A 21,991-nucleotide genomic window follows, 5' to 3' on the forward strand; every position below is an offset into this window, starting at 1 on the left:
AAGGACTCGCTTCTGGTCCTTTTATTAACTGTGCTTGCAAAAGCACACTTATTGTTCTTCTTAAGTTTTATTATTATTCCCGGGTAGATTTTTTGTGTCAGCTCTAGTGACTAGACCATTTGACACAGAGACACCGTTCAAACTTTAAAACGTTCGGGCAGTACCGGTGTAAGTTGCTTGAGAAGATGACGTCACGGATCCACGTCGTTATTCCGCCATATTGGATAGAACAGAAAACCTTTAAAAGGTCACAAAGTTTGTTCAAACTTCACAAAACTCGACATACATGATCTTTGGACCAAGCCTCACAAAAGTTACTAGAAGGATTTTTGATTTTCGGAAGCATTTGCCCATCACATCCCAAAATATACCTGTGGCGTAGTAGCCAAACAAGAAGTAGTTCATATCTCAGGATCTTTTTAACATTTCTAAACCAAATTTTTTATATGAACTCGGGACTCCAATGTGAAGATGCCCAAGATAAAAAAAACATTGCAGTAACATGTCTATATTATGTTATTTTTACTTTAAAATATCCAATTGAAGCCTATGTAAATAAATAAAAAGCAAGGCGTCTTCACCACTAGAGGGCAGCCTTTACATTCAAACGTGCCTTCACACGTGACTATCTAAAATTTTACGCAGCTAAACAGGAAGTCGTTCATATCTCAGGAATGCTTTCACGTATTGAAACCAAACTTTGTACATGTACTTGGGACTCCAATGTGAGGATGCACAAACTAAATCAGCGGCACCAGAGCAAGCACACTTTTGCAGTTCCTCCGGAAATGCATTTTCTAGTCTTTATGCTGATATCAGGACAGTGGGGGTTCCTCAAACAGAAAACTGAATTATCCAGTGGTCCCATATGCAGGATGCTGACGTCATCAAGCCTGGTTTATTTCAGTTAACAGAGCATTACATTCGGAAGTCATTAGCATATTATAACAATTTATGATTAACTAAATATAATAATATAGTAAACTTTATATTTGTTAATATTCTGTAAAGACAGTCTTTTTGATATTTGCAGTCTACAAATGCGAGCTCCAAAAGGATGTAACCTTTTGTTAGACAAACGGCCAGCATTTCACCTCCACGAGAAATCTTGTGACATAATTAATTTCGCGATACACATTTAATCTTGTCACACCCCTAGTAGTAATGTTTTTGGCACATTGATTACCATTTGTATAACTACAGTTGGTTTACATTTATGACTTTTTCAGTAAGATTAATGTCCTTTAAAAACTTATTTGCCAGGTTACCAACACCACCACAAGTGCGGCCACCGAAGATGGCAGCCTCCTTGCAGATACCACTGCAAGCTCACCCAGGCCAAGCAGCAGCCGCCCTGCCCACACCACCACAAGCGTGCCGACAGATGGCAGCAGCCGCCCTGCCCACACCACCACAAGCGTGCAAACAGATGGCAGCAGCCTCATTACCTATGCCACCACAAGTACGCCAATGCAAGGAAACAGCCGCCCTGCCCACACTGCCACATGCGCGTCCACAGAAGGCAGCAGCCGCCCTGCCCACATCGCCACAAGGGCGCCCACAGAAGGCAGCAGTCGCACAGTGTAAGTACACCACAGCCATCATGAATTTCAGGCTAAATTCATTATCGTAAATGTACATTTTTCAAAAGCAAGATGCCATGTCAACAGTGAATTCTGAATGTTTTGTTTTTTTTATTTAAAAAATGTTTATTAAAGTGTTTTTTAAATTATGCTAGTATTACTTTTTTATTTATTTCATTTTGTGACCCTTAGGGAGGACTTCTATATGGAATCATCAGATTCCGATATTGAAGAAGTAATCCTGGCCTCCCCGGTGAGGAGTAATAGTCTAAATGTAAGTATCCCATACATTCACAACTTTGGATGGTCTTTATTATCAAGTTTATGTATTTGTATCACCCAAATAAAAATTCAGTGGTCATTTGTTTTATCTTTTCAGAGTCACAGAGAACTACAAGATATATTAAATGAGTTCAGAGAAGACAACCTGGACCTGCATACAAGTATAACTGTCATTGCACGTCGCAAACACATTTTTAGTAGTGCGTGTTTGGCCTTCTCAAGAGGCTACTTTGAATGGCACAAAACTCCTAATGTTGAGTTTGTGGGAGAAATGGCAGCGGATTATGGAGGCCCAAGAAGGGAGTTTTTCAGGTAAGTGAGAAGTTACATTGGAATGCACTAATCCAAATTGTAAAGCATTTAATATAATGGTAGATTTTCCATAGGATTGGCTATGTCTGCCTTTCTCTCAAGGGTTTTTTTCCCTAGGACTTTAATTTCCCACAAGGTTTTTCTCCTAGGAGGCAGCTGACATGCGCTTAAAGAGTAACTAAACCCTAAACCAACTTTTTTAGTTAATGATCTGTAAGAATGATGCTTTATTAGTGCTGTTCATTGATTTTAGTAAGTTTTTTGACATTTGGATATAAAGTATATGGTGTAAAAACGTCTGAGTGCCGCCCTCTTCAGGTTGAATGGTGGCTATTGCAGTTGAATTTTCCTATTGGATGTTGGGTCCAAAAAATAACTCATGACGTAAGCAGGTTCAAGCTCACCACGCCCTTGTTATGATCTCACCACACACTTGGTATGAGCTTAGTTCGTCCCCTCTATCTCTGTTGGGATCTGCCCACTTTTCTCGCATTTTTCAAATATTGCCAGTGGGTGGAGTCAGGCTCTGAACAGGGGTTTAGTTACGCTTTAACTTGAAACTATTATTGCTATTGCTACTCCTCACTAGTATGGTTTAATTTTAGCCACTGTATTTTGTCCTTTTGTTTTTCTGTTTTTTTATTTATGTAAAGCAAAGCTGCTTTTGGAACAATAGCGCTTTTTACAATTACTCATGTAAATAAAATAAAATTGAACATTGCTACTCTTCAGTATTCATTTCAATGTAATGTTATAATAATGACATAATGTAAATATCCATGTGTCAGTCACATGCGTCAGACACGCCTCTTTGGTATGGTAAAAATTTCTGTTTAGACATTTGTATGCATTTGGGGTGGTTTTCCAGACAGGATTTATGCTAGTGCCAGACTACAATGCATGTTTGAGCTGCTTTAATTTAAAAACTTCTTACACTGCCATATCTTGACATATATTGGTGCCATTGTTTTGTCCCAAAATGCACACCAGTGTAGTTTTTGGTTGCGTATATTTGTAAAAACTTATGTCCTAATATAACTTGCACTTAGTCCTGGATTAATCTAAACCCTGTCCGGGAAACTGCCTCTTTATTATACTATTTTGATAATACCAAAGAGGCATTTTAATCATCAGGGCTGCATTCAGCCGTGACAAAACGTTGCACAATGTTTTATATACCAAAACGTGATGCATTGAACCCCCTGTTCTGATGATGCAATAGTTTCAACTACAGTAGCTGAGAAGACCGTTCTTTGTGTTCTTTTTTAAATGTTGCCGGTGCCTGATGAAATCCTTATAAATGCGTGTTTAATAGTATAAAATAGCCTCAATGTTACAGTGACTGTACAGTTTATACCTGGTAGAAATGCAATTAAAAAGTGAATATATACCTTTATTTACACCAAATTGCATTCACCGTGCATGCCAACACATAGAATTGTGAGACAGGACATGAAGGTATCTCGGGAGACAGAAAGCAAACCAAACATTGGATTCTGACGTGACTTGCTGCATCCGAAAGCTCTAAAATGCTGCCTTCTGAGGAAGCAGTCCAGGGCAGGAAGGTGTCAGGGCATGTCCAAATCCAGTTGTTTTCAGGCTATAATATTTTACCTTTTCTTTACCTTAGACTCCTCATGATTGAGCTCCAAGAAAACATCGGAATTTTTGAGGGCAAACCTGGGGAGCTGCTCTTCAGTTACGACCAAAAAGCTTTAGGTGACAACAAGTTCTACACGGCAGGAAAACTGATCGCCTGGTCCATAATTCACAATGGACCAGGCATCAAATGCTTGAACAAGGAGCTCTATCTAACCATGTGTGGCCAGAAACCCAGCCTGGCCACATTTGATGTCGAAAACCTAATGGAAAGCGATGTTGCAGAAAAGCTAACAAAGGTAACTAAAGTAAATATAATACCATCTAATCTAGTTATGAGCTCTTTTATGAACAAATTTTTTCCCCAAAAAATTTATGATTGTAGGTTGTCAGGTGCAGCACTGCAGAGGAGCTGGGAGAAATAAAAAGCACACTAGGGGACTGGATCTGTGACTGTGGTGTGTCAACCATTGTTACGGCATCAGTGGGTGATCTGCCCACATTTTTTGGGCAGTTGGTAACGCACTACATCTACCACAGGTAAAGAAATATACATGTACTGTTACTTTCAGCTGTTTTTTCAGTAGTGTCCAGGTTCAGTGTATACTTGTAAGGCACTTTAAATATAGCTGCTTGGTGCCCACTGCACCAGAGATGTGTGTTCACTACTCACTGGAATGGGTAAGATGCAGAAGTCACATTTCGAGCATGTGTTCCATACTTGACAAACATGACACTTTCCCTATTTGAACATTAGCATTTTTGCATTCGTTTACAGTTAATTACTCTTGAATATTGGATAAATAAATGTAACATTATAAACAGAATTTAATGTTATATCTAGTATTTAATATTAATATTTAGTAACGTCAATTTGACTGTGCTGACAGTGTAAGATGTGAACTTGAAATTAATTAAGCTGAATGACTGCATCACTTTTGTTGTCTGCAGATTTAGTTTTACACCCTGCTCTGGAATACTTCATTGGCTGTATCAGGGTCAATTTATTTTTTTAAGATTTATAGTTATAATGTTTATTACAGTGAGGGAGTGCACACCGCAGACTATCGGTCTGTTTCCCGCACAGACTAAAATGCATATTTGAGCTGTCTTAATTTAAAAACACTTTGTACTGACATAAGCAAAACCACAGCACGGATATGTTATGATAAGATGCACACCAGTATTGTTTTTGTAAAAACTGCAATGTCCTTAAAACTAATGCCTAGTCCTGGTTTACTCAACTGGGAAGCTGCCCTGATATTTAATACCTTTCAGGGACTTGACTTAACAACCCTTTTTTTCTGTGCAGAGTGGCCAGTATGATTCAGCAGTTTATTGCTGGAATAAACTCCTGTGGCCGTCTGTGGGAGGTGGTTTGCCAAAATGCAACAATTTCCTCCCCTTGTTTACAAACACATGACAAAAATTGGAAATAAATGAGTTCAGAGACCTTTTTGAAGTTGTTTGGAGTGATTCCGGAAGCAACAAAAGAGACCAGGAGGAGGACACTGTCTTCCAGTGGGAGTGCTGGCTGATGTCAATTCAAGGTATTAATTTCTTTAAATCTACACACTTGTAATTAGGGTTTCGAGCACGAAGTGCTGAAAACCTATTGTATTTGTCTGTTTTATTAGGGTTTCGAGCACGAAGTGCTGAAAACCTATTGTATTTGTCTGTTTTATTATTATTATTATTATTATTATTATTAGGGTTTCGAGCACGAAGTGCTGAAAACCTATTGTATTTGTCTGTTTTATTATTATTATTATTATTATTATTATTATTTTTCCGCCATAAAACGCGTCGCCCAGCACAAACCGTAAGTCGTAGAAACTTGCCACTTGGTCAACTGGTTGTATATTAGCAGGCTACTCAGATACAGTGAATCAGCCAAATCGGCCCATAGGTGGCGCTATAGCAATGCCCGACGCATTGGGGCTCATAACTCCTAAACCGGACATCCTACACTCAAGTGTTTGGTATCATTGTAATCCCTGGCTCCAAACTTAAAAAATGTATATCTCCGATTTCATTTCCGGTATGCAAATTTTTTCGCTAATTTGCATAATATGCATTTCTTGCCAAAATGATCTAGTCCTAGGTTTTTCGCCCGATTGGAATCGTTCCAACGCAGGAGAAATCTGTGGAGTGAGTAGGTAAATAATTATAGAACAGAATTTGAATTTCCGCTTCAGGGTCACTAAGGGGCGCCAAAACTCCATACAGGAAGTAGCCTTTCGTCACTGAAATGGCTATAACTCGTGAACGGTTTGAGATATCTTAACGAGGTTTGGTATACATATGTACCAGCTCAGTCCGAAGTCACAGTAAAAAAGATGCGGATTTTGGGCACTAAGTGGCGCTATAACAGGCTTGAGCTCGGGAATGGCTATTACTACACAACCGTTAGCACGATACACTTAATATTTGGTATGGTGTGTCTTTGTGCAATGTACCATGAGGGTCTGGAAGGACATTGGCGTATCTCCAAAAACATGGCCGTCGTCGGCCAATGAAGGTTGAGGACTGATTTGACAGGGTTAACAAAGGTCGATCGGAACGAAACGCATTGTGCTTCTTCGTGTACTGCTCCTGAAGGCCTGTAAGAATTATGGTGTCATTTGGCCACTAGGGGGCGTAATACCGTATTTCGGTGCCTGTATCACGTGACGTTTGACATACACAAACAAACATGACATCATATGATAGATCGGCTCATGACGAAAAACTTTGCCTCTTGAAGCGTTGCTGTCAATCAAACGGTTCGTTAGTTATTGGCAATAACGTTCAAACCTACTTTTGCGAACTAGTCCTAGGTTTTTCGCCCGATCTGAACCTAACCAAGGCTGATTGATTCTGTGGAGTGTGAATATAAATAATTATCAAAAAAAAGTTGAAATTTGTATTCAAACACGCAAGGAGTGGCCAAAAACCGAACTGGGCGGAGCTTAAAACATTTAAACGGCCATAACTCGAGAGGTGTTTGAGATATCATCATGGGGCTTGAATTATATGTGTAGGCCATTGGTCTAAGGTTGTGATATAAAAAGCTTGCCGATCGGTTACTAGATGGCGCTATAATGGGGAAAATGGCACTAAATACTGTGATTATGCAACGGTTACAGGTAAATAAGCCTATAACTTTATCTGTGATCAACACATTTTCATGGTCATTGTTTTTGTATGATCCTGAATTGTTTTCGAATCCTATGATACCAAGCATGACAGGTTTCGAGTTACGGTTCGACCAGAACTGCGTTTTAGCTCATAAAAAACAATCACTAATATCTTCGTAACCGTAAATCCTATCGACTCGAAAACACCATAGGAAGAACCTTACTTTACCTTCTGAACAAAAAGCTTTATTGGCGTTATATTAAAATTTTCATCAGAAATGGTCAAAAAATGCGAAAAACCAAAATTTACTTAAAATGTTAATGTATTCAAGGTTGTATCTTCAAAAAACCTATGCGTAATGACACGGTGCTTGGTAATTGTGATGGTAGGCAGGACCTGAGGGAGTATGCACAGTTTCGTTGCAGCGCCACCTAGTGGTCGGATGCATATTTTACACGCCAATAGTCTACGTATTTTAATGGGACTTGTTTCATAGGAGTCCTGAATTGTTGCCGAGTACATCGATACAAAACATGCCAAGTTTCGCCTTACGCTTAGTCCTGGGGTTACCAGAACACAATTCAGGAGGACATTAAATATGTCAAGCATAATCTTTGCAGCTGTGTTTGCTGTCCACTGTAGGTCTTTGTGGTCTGCTGCGCTGCAGAATAACTCATTCTCGTTAACAAATTATCCTCATAATGTCACATTAAGGACGTTACATGTTTGTGCTATAGGTGCACGTGTGTGTAAGCATACATTGTCTGTATGATCTGTTTTTGACCATCTCTTTCGTTTTGTCTGGAGCGAGGTGGTCTATCATTCATTGTGGCTGTGTTCGGGTGTAACTTTTCAGCCTGGTCAGCGACGTCTGACGTTTTTGACGTGCTTTTATGCTCGAAACCCGGCAATTGCTGCTTGCAGCTATATTTATTATTATTATTATTATTTTTCCGCCATAAAACGCGTCGCCCAGCACAAACCGTAAGTCGTAGAAACTTGCCACTTGGTCAACTGGTTGTATATCAGCTCGCTACTCAGATACAGTGAATCAGCCAAATCGGCCCATAGGTGGCGCTATAGCAATGCCCGACGCGTTGGGGCTCATAACTCCTAAACCGGACATCAGACACTCAAGTATTTGGTACCATTGTAATCCCTGGCTCCAAACTTAAAAAATGTTTATCTCCGATTTCATTTCCGGTATGCAAATTTTTCGCTAATTTGCATAATATGCATTTCTAGCCAAAATGAACTAGTCCTAGGTTTTTCGCCCGATCGGAATCGTTCCAACGCAGGAGAAATCTGTGGAGTGAGTAGGTAAATAATTATCGAACAGAATTTGAAATTTTGCTTCAGGGTCACTAAGGGGCGCCAAAACTCCATACAGGAAGTAGCCTACCATCACTGAAATGGATATAACTCGTGAACGGTTTGAGATATCTTAACGAGGTTTGGTACACATGTGTACCAGCTCACTCCGGTGTGACAGTAAAAAAGATGCAGATTTTGGCCACTAGGTGGCGCTATAACAGGCTTTAGCTCGGGAATGGCTATTACTACACAACCGTTAGCCCGATACACTTAATATTTGGTATGGTGTGTCTTTGTGCAATGTACCATGAGGGTCTGGAAGGACATTGGCGTATCTCCAAAAACATGGCCGTCATCGGCCAATGAAAGTTGAGGACTGATTTGACAGGGTTAACGAAGGTCGATCGGAACGAAACGCACTGTGCTTCTTCGTGTACTGCTCATGAAGGTCTGTAAGAATTACGGTGTCATTTGGCCACTAGGGGGCGCAATACCATATTTCGGTGCCTGTATCACGTGACGTTTGACATACACACACAAACATGACATCATATGATAGATCTGCCCATGGTGAACAACTTTGCCTCTTGAAGCATTGCTGTCAATCAAACGGTTCGTGAGTTATTGGTGATAACCTTCAAATCCTACTTTTGCGAACTACTCCTAGGTTTTTTGCCCGATCGTAATCGTTCCAATGCAGGAGAAATCTGTGGAGTGAGTAGGTAAATAATTATCGAACAGATTTTGAAATTTCGCTTCAGGGTCACTAAGGGGCCCCAAAGCTCCATACAGGAAGTAGCCTATCGTCACTAAAATGGATATAACTCGTGAACCGTTTGAGATATCTTAACGAGGTTTTGTACACATATGTACCAGCTCACTCCGGGATCACAGTAAAAAAGATGCGGATTTTGGCCACTAGGTGGCGCTGTAACATGCTTGAGATCGGGAATGGCTATTACTACACAACCGTTTGCCCGATACACTTAATATTTTGTATTGTATGTCTTTGTGCAATGTACCATGAGGGTCTAGAAGGACATTGGCGTATCTTCAAAAACATGTCCGTCATCAGCCAATGAAGGTTGAGGACTAATTTGACAGGGTTAACAAAGGTCGATCGGAACGAAACGCACTGTGCTTCTTCGTGTACTGCTCCTGAAGGTCTGTAAGAATTAAGGTGTCATTTGGCCACTAGGGGGCGTAATAACATATTTCGGTGCCTGTATCACGTGACATACACACACAAACATGACATCATATGATAGATCTGCCCATGGTGAACAACTTTCCTCTTGAAGCGTTGCTGTCAATCAAACGGTTTGTGAGTTATTGGTGATAACTCCTATAGGTCCTATAGGTGCACGTGTGTTTAAGCATACATAGTCTGTATGAACCGTTTCTTACCATCTCTTTCGTTTTTGTGGATGCTGGATCAGCCTGGTCGACGGCGTGTGACATCTTTGACGTGCCTTAATGCTCGAAACCCGGCAAATGCTGCTTGCAGCTTTAATTAGGGTTTCGAGCACGAAGTGCTGAAAACCTATTGTATTTGTCTGTTTTATTATTATTATTATTATTATTATTATTATTATTATTATTATTATTTTTCCGCCATAAAACGCGTCGCCCAGCACAAACCGTAAGTCGTAGAAACTTGCCACTTGGTCAACTGGTTGTATATCAGCTCGCTACTCAGATACAGTGAATCAGCCAAATCGGCCCATAGGTGGCGCTATAGCAATGCCCAACGCATTGGGGCTCATAACTCCCAAACCGGACATCAGACACTCAAGTATTTGGTACCATTGTAATCCCTGGCTCCAAACTTAAAAAATGTATATCTCCGATTTCATTTCCGGTATGCAAATTTTTCGCTAATTTGTATAATATGCATTTCTAGCCAAAATGAACTAGTCCTAGGTTTTTCGCCCGATCGGAATCGTTCCAACGCAGGAGAAATCTGTGGAGTGAGTAGTTAAATAATTATCGAACAGAATTTGAAATTTCGCTTCAGGGTGACTAAGGGGCGCCAAAACTCCATACAGGAAGTAGCCTATCGTCAGTAAAATGGCTATAACTTGTGAACGGTTTGAGATATCTTAACGAGGTTTGGTACACATGTGTACCAGCTCATTCTGGGGTCACAGTAAAAAAGATGCGGATTTTGGCCACTAGGTGGCGCTATAACAGGCTTGAGCTCGGGAATGGCTATTACTACATAATCGTTAGCCCGATACACTTAATATTTGGTATGGTGTGTCTTTGTGCAATGTACCATGAGGGTCTGGAAGGACATTGGCGAATCTCCAAAAACATGGCTGTCATCGGCCAATGAAGGTTGAGGACTGATTTGACAGGGTTAACGAAGGTCGATCGGAACGAAACGCACTGTGCTTCTTTGTGTTCTGCTCCTGAAGGTCTGTAAGAATTACGGTGTCATTTGGCCACTAGGGGGCGTAATACTATATTTCGGTGCGTGTATCACGTGACGTTTGACATACACACACAAACATGACATCATATGATAGATCTGCCCATGGTGAACAACTTTGCCTCTTGAAGCGTTGCTGTCAATCAAACGGTTCGTGAGTTATTGGTGATAACCTTCAAAACCTACTTTTGCGAACTAGTCCTAGGATTTTCGCCCGATCGGAATCGTTCCAACGCAGGAGAAATCTCTGGAGTGAGTAGGTAAATAATTATCGAACAGAATTTGAAATTTCGCTTCAGGGTCACTAAGGGGCGCCAAAGCTCCATACAGGAAGTAGCCTATCGTCACTGAAATGGCTATAACTCGTGAACGGTTTGAGATATCTTAACGAGGTTTTGTACAAATATGTACCAGCTCACTCCGGGGACACAGTAAAAAAGATGCGGATTTTGGCCACTAGGTGGCACTATAACAGGCTTGAGCTCGGGAATGGCTATTACTACACAACCGTTTGCCCGATACTCTCAATATTTGGTATGGTGTGTCTTTTTGCAATGTACCATGAGGGTCTGGAAGGACATTGGCGTATCTCCAAAAACATGGCCATCATTGGCCAATGAAGGTTGAGGACTGATTTGACAGGGTTAACGAAGGTCGATCGGAACGAAACGCACTGTGCTTCTTCGTGTATTGCTCCTGAAGGTCTGTAAGAATTAAGGTGTCATTTGGCCACTAGGGGGCGTAATAACATATTTCGGTGCCTGTATCACGTGACGTTTGACATACACACACAAACATGACATCATTTGATAGATCTGCCCATGGTGAACAACTTTCCTCTTGAAGCGTTGCTGTCAATCAAACGGTTCGTAAGTTATTGGTGATAACTCCTATAGGTCCTATAGGTGCACGTGTGTTTAAGCATACATAGTCTGTATGAACCGTTTCTTACCATCTCTTTCGTTTTTGTGGATGCTGGATCAGCCTGGTCGACGACGTGTGACATCTTTGACGTGCCTTAATGCTCGAAACCCGGCAAATGCTGCTTGCAGCTTTAATTATTATTATTTTTCCGCCTTAAAACGCGTTGCCCAGCCCAAACCGTAAGTCGTAGAAACTTGCCACTTGGTCATCTGGTTGTATATTAGCAGGCTACTCAGATACAGTGAATCAGCCAAATCGGCCCATAGGTGGCGCTATAGCAATGCCCGACGCGTTTGGGCTCATAACTCCTAAATCGGACATCATACACTCAAGTGTTTGGTATCATTATAATCCCTAGCTCCAAACTTAAAAAATGTATATCTCCGATTTCATTTCCGGTATGCAAATTTTTTCGCTAATTTGCATAATATGCATTTCAAGCCAAAATGAACTAGTCCTAGGTTTTTTGCCCGATCGGAATCGTTCCAATGCAGGAGAAATCTGTGGAGTGAGTAGGTAAATAATTATCGAACAAAATTTGAAATTCCGCTTCAGGGTCACTAGGGGGCACCAAAACTCCATACAGGAAGTAGCCTATCGTCACTGAAATGGCTATAACTCGTGAACGATTTGAGATATCTTAACGAGGTTTGGTACACATATGTACCAGCTCACTCCGGGATCACAGTAAAAAAGATGCGGATTTTGGCCACTAGGTGGCGCTGTAACAGGCTTGAGATCGGGAATGGCTATTACTACACAACCGTTAGCCCGATACACTTAATATTTTGTATTGTATGTCTTTGTGCAATGTACCATGAGGGTCTAGAAGGACATTGGCGTATCTTCAAAAACATGGCCGTCGTCGGCCAATGAAGGTTGAGGACTGATTTGACAGGGTTAACAAAGGTCGATCGGAACGAAACGCACTGTGCTTCTTCGTGTACTGCTCCTGAAGGCCTGTAAGAATTTTGGTGTCATTTGGCCACTAGGGGGCGTAATACCGTATTTCGGTGCCTGTATCACGTGACGTTTGACGTACACAAACAAACATGACATCATATGATAGATCGGCTCATGACGAAAAACTTTGCCTCTGGAAGCGTTGCTGTCAATCAAACGGTTTGTGAGTTATTGGCAATAACATTCAAACATACTTTTGCGAACTAGTCCTTGGTTTTTCGCCCGATCTGAACCTAACCAAGGCTGATTGATTCTGTGGAGTGTGACTATAAATAATTATCAAAAAAAATTTGAAATTTACATTCAATCACGCAAGGAGTGGCCAAAAACCTAACTGGGCGGAGCCTAAAACATTAAAACGGCCATAACTCGAGAGTCGTTTGAGATATCATCACGGGGCTTGAATCATATTTGTAAGCCATCGGTCTAAGGCCGTGATATAAAAAGCTTGCCGATCGGACACTAGATGGCGCTATAACGGGGAAAATGGCACTAAATACTGTGATTATGCAATGGTTACAACTTTCACGCCTATAATTTTATCTGTGGTCAAGAGATTTTCATGGGAGTTGTTTTTTTTATCATCCTGAATTGTTTCCAAGTCCTACGATACCAAACATACCAGGTTTTGCCTTACGGTTAGTTCTGCACTGCAAAAACTGTGCTTACAAAACATGCGTGAATAACTCCGCGAAGGTTATTCCGATCGACTCGAAAACACCATAGGAAGAAATTAACTTTACCTTCTGAACAAAAAGCTCTATTGGCGTTATGTTAAAATTTCCATCAGAAATGGCCGAAAATTGCAAAAAACGAAAAATTACATTCATTTTTTGTGTTTTCTACACATAAATGGTTATAAATCCGCTATGAAATGACATTTTTCTACCAGATTTGATATGCTGATGTCTGAGCAGAGTCTGAGGCAATACAAAGAAAATTGTTTGCCTAAACCAGTAGTTGGCCTCATAATTGAACAAAACCTTTGACATTGAGTAAGCCTAATGGTCATACAATTGTTTCTTCACTAAACTAAAGTGAATAGCCGTGATACTAGCTACATGTAACACAGTCATGACCCGAGGTTGCATGCACGAGTTTGACATAGCACCACCTAGTGGTTATTTGTTATTTTCACTTAAAAATACTGCAACCTTACATCTAAAATCATGAGTCATCATAGATTGTGCCTTTCATGGCTTTGAGTATAATCATTGGTGGATTGCAGTTCACTCCCTAGCAACCAATGAGAATACCCTAGCAACCATTTAGCAAGAGCTGTATCTCAGTATCAGAACATCTTAGAGACATGGGGTTCGGCTATGACGACAACTATGAACAAGTGTGTCTGGTAGCTTACTTTTCATCATTTATTTTGTACAATGCAGCAAATCTACTCAGGCATGCCCTTAAAGCTCTTAAGGTCCCAAATCGCTTGAACCCAAGCGAATGACTTCACATTAAGCAAGTGACATGTTTGTCCTATAGGTGCACGTGTGTTTAAGCATACATAGTCTGAATGAACTGTTTCTGACCATCTCTTTCGTTTTTGTGGATGCTGGATCAGCCTGGTCGACGACGTCTGACATCTTTGATGTGCTGTCCACTGTAGGTCTTTGCGGTCTGCTGCGCTGCTGTTTGTGTCGTATATGCACGTCTGCAGTCTGTTTGAACCATTGATGACCATACCATGACTCAATGGCCTTTTAGTTAAACTAAACACAGCCATTTCTGAATTGTATGTTTCCGTATAAATCTGAATAACTAATTCTCGTTAACAAATTATCCTTATAACTTCACATTAAGGACATTAAATGTTTGTCTTATAGGTGCACATGTGTGTAAGCATAAATAGTCTGTATGATCCGTTTTTGACCATCTCTTTCGTTTTTCTGGAGCGAGGTGGTCTATCATTCATTGTGTCTGTATTCGGGTGCAACTCCTCAGCCTGGTAAGCGACATCTGACGTTTTTGACGTGCTTTAATGCTCGAAACCCGGCAATTGCTGCTTGCAGCTATATTTTATATTTGCTTCTTGCCTTTAACACTTTCTACATTGTGAACGTTGACAGAGGAAGATGTGGGGATATCCTTTGAGGATCTCTTAGTTTTTGTCACTGCAGCAGATTCTGTCCCTCCACTGGGGTTTCAGGCAAAGTGCACAATTAATTTCTATGAACAGGAAGAAGGAACAAGAAGACTTCCTTATGCCTCAACCTGTACCCTGACTCTCTACCTACCAAGAGGTGTGTCTGAGGAGGATGAATTCAAAGACCTGATATACGCTGCAATTAAGGGGTCTCTTGGATTTTGAAAGGTTTAAAAAGTACTTGTTTAATAAATGGTTACTAATGTTTTTGCAAACATCTGAGTCTGCTTTTTTTTGGTACATATTTTGGGGCAAGACTTAAGTGTATTTACTCGTCAAAGAATAAGGTAATGAAAATGCTTTTGGTGTGGACATGACCTTGAATTAGCCTTTCGCCGAGCCCCGCCCCCCTTAGTTACTGTTGCTACTTCCGACAAACAAATGACCAGCGCGACAGATTGCCATGACGGAAAGCGATATACCCGTGCGTGTCAGTGACATTTTTTGGAGCAATACCGCCGCGATTTCCTCCAGATCGAGGCAAAAGGGGTTACAGTATGCAGTGGAGGGATATATTCAAAATATAAAAATACGCAATGAAGGAGACACGACTACTATCGAGGCTAATGCTTACCGGTCTCACGCAAAAAAATGACAAACCACATGACCTGTAACCAGCACAGCCTTGTGGACCACTCATGCTCTTGCACTGCCGAGTAAGTTATCTTTCATATGGTATAGTCTATTAATGTCTATTGCGATTAGCTATTTTGTTAAAAAGGGTATGTTGGCTAGCTACACCTACGTGTGTTTCAAAGCTAACAAACATTTCTCTGTCTGTTGTTTTGAGGATAGCCATTTTGAGTATCATAATGTTTTATTTATGGTGATAGATTTCACAAGTAGGAAATTGTTTTGTCTTAAAAGTTTTAGGACAGGTAATATAATAAATAAAACGTATAATATAATAAAATTGCACAGCATTTACGGGATTGGGAAACTCAGGGGTAGGTTTAACGTTCATAAAATGCTACATGAAAGATAAAAACAAATTATTTAAAGTTGATTGTTAAGGGCGCTATGTTCGACTTTGTCGTAAACTGACGAAAAATAAAGTTGGGGAGCTGAAAGTCCCAACACAACAGCAGCTAATGTAGCTAGCGTTAGCTAACATGTTTACTAATGTTGGCAAAATAACTCATTGAATTTAGCATAGAGAGTAGGTTAACATTCTGGCAATTATATTCATAGTAATAATAACTTTGGTCCAATTTGTGTTCTGGCCTCTAGTTAGTAGATCTAGACCACACTGTAACTAGTTAGCTGTAAGCCTTACCTTTGTGCAGACGTATTTATGCTTCGTAAATGTTCGACACATTTAACTGAATGGGGCAGTCCACAATGTTTTATCCATTGTATGGGGCAGTCCACACTGTTTCTCCATTGTATGCACCGCTCACAAACGCTGCGGGCGTGAATGTTTGTCGGAGGTGCTCCCATAGTAACGGTTGCTGTGATGTGTGATTGGACAATGGCCGTTTTGGGGGAGGGGCTGGCGAAAGGTCAATTGAAATGACTGTGCAGTGTTTTTTTTCTGCATAGAGTTTGGAGGCGGCCGTCTCCACTAAAATGTGTGCCTCCTACAGTTCTCAACACGTGTCTTGTGTTTTAATTAGGGATGCACCGAATCCAGGATTCGGATTCGGCCGAATACTGGGCTTTTTGACGGGGTTCGGCCGAATCCTAGATTTTTTTTCCACCGAACCAAACCCTAGGTTGCGCTACGCTGGTCGACGTCACGCGGCCGTTGATTACACACATCGGGTGCTGACGTGGAGATTAGCTTTTTCTTTCAGTGGGCCTTAGAGGCTGGACACACCAAAACTTTTAAACACTGCTGAAAACGTCTTGAGGACGCCAAATGCCAGCTGTTTTTCAGCCGAGCGCTTGGTAGCTGTGACGCTTCAGCTGTGAGCCGGTTGGTTGCTGTGGTAATGTCCCGCCCCTCCTCCACTGTAATTGGACGGCTGTGTGAAAACTGACATTGACGAGCGGAGCTTCTCACTCAAAGTTAAATATAGTTTTCAGCGCGGAGCTGCTTGCTTATTGGAAAAACGAGCGTGTCGCAACGCATTGCTTTCATTATGCATAGGCTTATGGTAATTGTCAAAATAGTTTTCCAACTTGTCATCCTGGCATAATGTAAAGTTAAAATAAATAAAATGAAAAATACACTGCTGTGGACGTTGTTTACTTCATTAATGTGTTTTACTGTGTTAATGGGATAAGGATGCGAGTAGGATTCGGTATTCGGCCGAATCTTAAACGGTGGATTCGGGATTCGGCCGAACCTAAAAAACCTGGATTCGGTGCATCCCTAGTTTTAATGGAAACCGTGAATAAATTCACACTGAATTGTCAGGTGCAATTGTCATTACAATTTCATTTCTTTCAGAGTGAGCCAAATAACAGAGGACATGTAAGGGCTTTCTCTGCCTTTAATAAGACATTGTGCAAATATTTCCAATTAGGGATGCATAACAATTAATCAAGATTAATCTATAGCAGAATAAAAGTTGGGGTGTGTGTGACAGAACCGTGTATAATAATGTATATAAAAATAAGGACACATGCATGTATAATTAAGAAAAAAATACATTTGCGTATATTTATGTATTATATTATACATATGTTAACATTTCTTAAATAGATAAATACACACACATGCATGTTTATATATACACACACAAAGTTATTATACCCAGTACACAGACATGTATACAAAAACTTTTATTCTGCTATAGATATAGGAAAGCATGACAGCTGATATCTATGACAGTGTACACATCAAATATTAACAAAGACTGCAAAAGAGCACAATGAACTTTCAAATTAATAAGATTTATTTTAAACAACTTTGCTGTTTAGTTACTGTACTGAACACATTAGCTGCTGCATTGTGTTTAACTTAGAGAGCACCTATTGTCCGATTCACGTTATTTCCTTTGGTGTGTAAGTGCGTTTTAGTAAATGTTAATGATATGCAAAAGGTACAAGCCCCAAAGTAAACAATGACGCGAGTTATCATCACCAATGTACATTTCTTATCTTGAAATAAAACAAACAGATGGATTGTAGGCAGCAGTTTACTTCCTGGGATTGGTGATGTAGTAAAGACAGACATTATCATAATTCCTTCTTTGACAGACAGCCTGTAAATTAACTCCTGTAAGCACTGCATCTTTCAAACCGGCTGACATCAGAGGTATTCAGAGCAATCACAATGTAAAGATTAGCTGGCCAATCAAAGACACAGCTTTTCAAATCCGTGCGTTTTAAAAAGGGAGTGAAATCTGGAGCTACAAAAATGTATGGTATGTGGAAAATAATTAGCCTGGTAATACCATCCTCTGCTATTTTGCTTCGCTTCATAGACAGAGTCTGGCTGGGCATAATTGACAATCGTTTCACTTCTCGTGGGAGGGGCTTGTCTGAAGTTTAAAATCAATGGTCTAAACGTAAGCCAATCACTTTTTAAATTCAAAAATAATTCCCGGCAAATCAACAATGAGCCGTGGATTAATGACTCTTGGTGTCTACATTGCTGCACTGCTGATATTATCAGTTCGTGCCTGCTGGTGTCCACAACAATGGCAAAATGCAGGCCGATCTACCACCTGCTCAGCTGCGATGATATCCTTTGGCCATCATATAATTTATTCAGCTGTTAACAAACAAGGCCCAGTCGTAATCTCAACGAAATCGACGAGAGCAAGTTACCGATGGAAGCGATATCAGCAATATAAACATCTGTCTGCCTACCTGGCATTCATATTGCTCCTCGCTGGGGATGTACAACTCAATCCCGGACCTACTCGCGTGGATGTATCTTCTCTGGATCAAGAGGCCCGAGGCACACAAGCGAAACGGGTAGGATCTTGCAATATTTTAAATCCGAAGTTGCCGCAAAGACGTGACTGTCTCTCTATACAAACTGTAAATCATGCGAAGATTCTGTGGAATCCTCGAGCTAAGCCTGCGGGTATATTAGGAGGACATCTGAACGTTCGGAGCATCATTTCCAAGACCGATGAAATCGATAAACTTTTATCAGACTCTAATCTAGATTTTTTATGTTTATCTGAAACATGGTTAACGGCAAATTCGCCGGACTCTGTGTATGCCATATCAGGATATAATGTTTTTAGGCAGGACAGACAGACTGGAAGAGGAGGCGGCTTATTACTTTATATTAAGGATTGCTTTCGAAGCACTAGATATGAGCTGACTGTAAACTTTGAATGCATTGCTGTATCAGTATCGTTGTCAGAAAATATGTCATTTATAATTATCTGTCTATATCGACCACCCTCATCAGATAACACCTTCTATGATGAATTTAAAACACTTTTATCAAAGTTTAAAAACACCAGGAAGGAACTCATGATACTTGGTGATTTTAATATTAACTGGTCTAGCAAATCAGATAGGAAAAAACTTAAAGATATCACAGGTAAACATGATCTCTCTCAAATGGTTAATGGCCCCACTAGAATTACATGTTGTTCAAATACACAGATTGACTTGATTTTCTGCAACAGACCAGAGAGAATTACTAAATCATATAATTTTGTTACAGGTATCTCCAACCATAATCTAGTGTTGATATGTCGAAAATTAACCAATAAAAGGTTTCTTTACAAACACGGTAATAAAAAAGTAACCTACAGAATACCAAAGAAAGATATGCCACAGTTTGGGGAACAATTAAAACTATTAGACTGGACTGATTTTGCGTGTGATAATATTGGCCTAGATGATAAGTGCACACTTTTCTTAAAAAATATTATAGGTGTGAAAGACAAATTTATTAAGAAGTGTATAAATGGACGTAAAAAATCTAATTTACCATGGCTAAATGATGAATTATGGAGCCTAATGAGGAAAAGAGATTATACACTTAAAACTGCCCTAAAAAGTAAATTGGACAATGATTATAGGATATTTAAAGGACTTAGAAATAAAGTAGTTAATATGCTCCGTAAAGCTAAAGCACATTTTTTTATTAATCTTATCAATCAGGCCAGAGGAAATGGACAACAAATATGGGAACATTTAAATACAATGTCAAAGAAAGTAGGGAAAGGAAACCAGCCTTTAGAGTTAAGTATTAATGGAAGCATTTCTAGAGATAACAATGAAATAGCATTGGCTTTTAATACTTTTTTTAAAGAGTCTGTTGAGCAGTTAGCAACAACGTTTGGTCACAGAAACATGCACATTACTCCACCTAATTATGAATACTCAGTTTTTAGTTTGAAAGAGACAAATGAAATGAGATAACCAAAATTTTGACCAATTTTAAAGGCTCTAAGGCTCAGGATGTTTATGGACTAGATTCTTCCCTCTTCAAGTATAATGCCAAGGCACTATGTACACCTATCACACACTTGGTCAATTTGTCAATTAAAGAGTGTCTGTTCCCTGACGTTTGGGAAACAGCCGTGATAACGCCTATATTTAAGGATGGTGACCCTACTGATGTGGCAAATTACAGGCCCATAAGTGTACTCCCAATTATCTCCAAAGTAGTCGAGAGGGTTGTAGTAAACCAACTCGCTGCTCATCTTAATTCATGTCATACTTCTTTGCATGCAATGCAATTTTGGTTCAGATCAAATCACTCCACTGATACTGCGCTGTGCTATTTTGTGGAAGAACTGAAATCCAAATTAGACAATGGGGGAGTGGTTGGAGCAATATTTCTGGATCTGAAGAAAGCTTTTGACACCGTAAACCACAATGTCTTCGTTTCTAAACTGTCCACTCATAACATCTCAACTGACACAATTAAGTGGTTTGCATCATACTTGATGAGAAGGAAGAATTGCACTAAAATTAGTGGCACATTATCCAAAGAAAATATATCTTCAGTAGGGGTGCCTCAAGGTTCAATCCTGGGCCCACTATTGTTTAGTATATATATTAATAATCTTCCTTCTGTATGTCCCGGCATTAACATCCAAATGTATGCCGATGACACAGTCATCTATGTTCATGCAAAGACAAAACAACAGGCGGCATACAAACTCACAACAGCAATTAATAAAATAGTAAATTGGCTGGATTAATCGTGTTTAACATTAAACACTTCAAAAACAGTTTGCATGTATTTTTCTTCACGAAAAAACACTACGCAACATCCTGACATAGTTGTTAAGGGTTAAAAATTACAGGTGGTAGATGATTTTAAATATTTAGGGGTCATTGTTGACTCAAATTTGAAATTTAAAAAACATATCAAAAAAAGATAATGGAATAATTAAAAGTAATCTCTTCAATTTTAAGTTGATTAGAAATCAGATGACAATAGAGGCAGCTAAACTTTATTTTCATTCTATGATTTTAACACACATATCGTATTGCTTGACCACCTGGTCTCAAGCAAATGTAACCATTATGTCATTAATGCATAAAGTATATAAACATGCACTGAAAATTTTGGATAAAAAATCTTACAGTTATCATCATTGCACTATCATAGAGAAATATGGTTTATTAACTTTAGACAACTTTCTTTTTTTTCAAATACTTGTTTATTCTTTAAAATTATAAATAATCTTGCACCACCACCTCTTAAACAATTTGTGAGCTTGCGTGGACCTACAAGTAACATAAGGACCACACGAGCATCACTTAGGCGGGATTGCACAAGTGTGTTTAGGCATTCCACCTTTGGCCAAACTGCTTTCTCGGTAAAAACATCAGGGTTGTGGAATAGCATCCCTGTTAGTATTAGACAAAGCGCTACTAGGGTTGCCAACTTTCTGAAATGGAAATAAGGAACGGGGGGGAGGGGGTCCGGTGACATGCCCCCACGGAAGAGAATTTTGAACTTCTGGTGAAAATAGTGGAAACTAATTAATAAATTTAGATAAATATATTTCATACAACTTCTTAGGCCTAAATATTTAATGAATAGCAAAGTATGCCTAATAAGTATACAAGACTGAACCACATAGATGTGAAATATAAAAGCTATCATGATCATTTTGCCAACAATGAACCATGGTTTTGTTAAGTTTATAATACGCCCTCTTCAAAGACCCCACCCCTTTTTAAACCTTGAGCTATCTAAATCCATAATTATTTAATAAGAAACCCATCAGAAATGATTGACACATTATGAGGCGGGAGGGAGCGGGACACAGGAACAGAGGGAGAGCACTGGAGATATATATATGTGGATTGTTAAGCGAAACCTGTACTATCTCTTTTAATAAAATCACTTTCTTATCAACTATATTTGAGTTCCACATAAAAAAAAATCCACATAATTACATACCATATGAACCTCTGGAGACGACTGAC

At 39.7% G+C, this 21,991-nt stretch overlaps 1 protein-coding gene across 1 annotated transcript; it reads left to right on the forward strand.

Annotated features, from left to right (window-relative positions):
• The first annotated feature begins 1,969 nt into the window (after positions 1 to 1,969).
• LOC129440867 (G2/M phase-specific E3 ubiquitin-protein ligase-like) lies at positions 1,970 to 15,000 on the forward strand. The gene is made up of 5 exons (XM_055200428.2): positions 1,970 to 2,177; positions 3,808 to 4,075; positions 4,162 to 4,316; positions 5,089 to 5,326; positions 14,604 to 15,000. The coding sequence occupies exons 1-4, from the start codon at positions 2,137 to 2,139 to the stop codon at positions 5,213 to 5,215; spliced, it is 591 nt and encodes a 196-aa protein (XP_055056403.2). The 5' UTR covers positions 1,970 to 2,136; the 3' UTR covers positions 5,216 to 5,326; positions 14,604 to 15,000.
• Positions 15,001 to 21,991: the final 6,991 nt, after the last annotated feature.

This window comes from Misgurnus anguillicaudatus, chromosome 19, assembly GCF_027580225.2.
Source record: "Misgurnus anguillicaudatus chromosome 19, ASM2758022v2, whole genome shotgun sequence".
In the NCBI taxonomy this organism is placed as follows: Eukaryota; Metazoa; Chordata; class Actinopteri; order Cypriniformes; family Cobitidae; genus Misgurnus; species Misgurnus anguillicaudatus.

Coding starts and splice junctions, on each gene's coding strand:
- LOC129440867 (XM_055200428.2), top strand. CDS start 2,137: ATGGCAGCGGATTATGGAGGCCCAAGAAGGGAGTTTTTCAG. Junction 2,178..3,807: donor CCAAGAAGGGAGTTTTTCAG/GTAAGTGAGAAG, acceptor TCTTTACCTTAG/ACTCCTCATGATTGAGCTCC. Junction 4,317..5,088: donor ACGCACTACATCTACCACAG/GTAAAGAAATAT, acceptor TTTTCTGTGCAG/AGTGGCCAGTATGATTCAGC.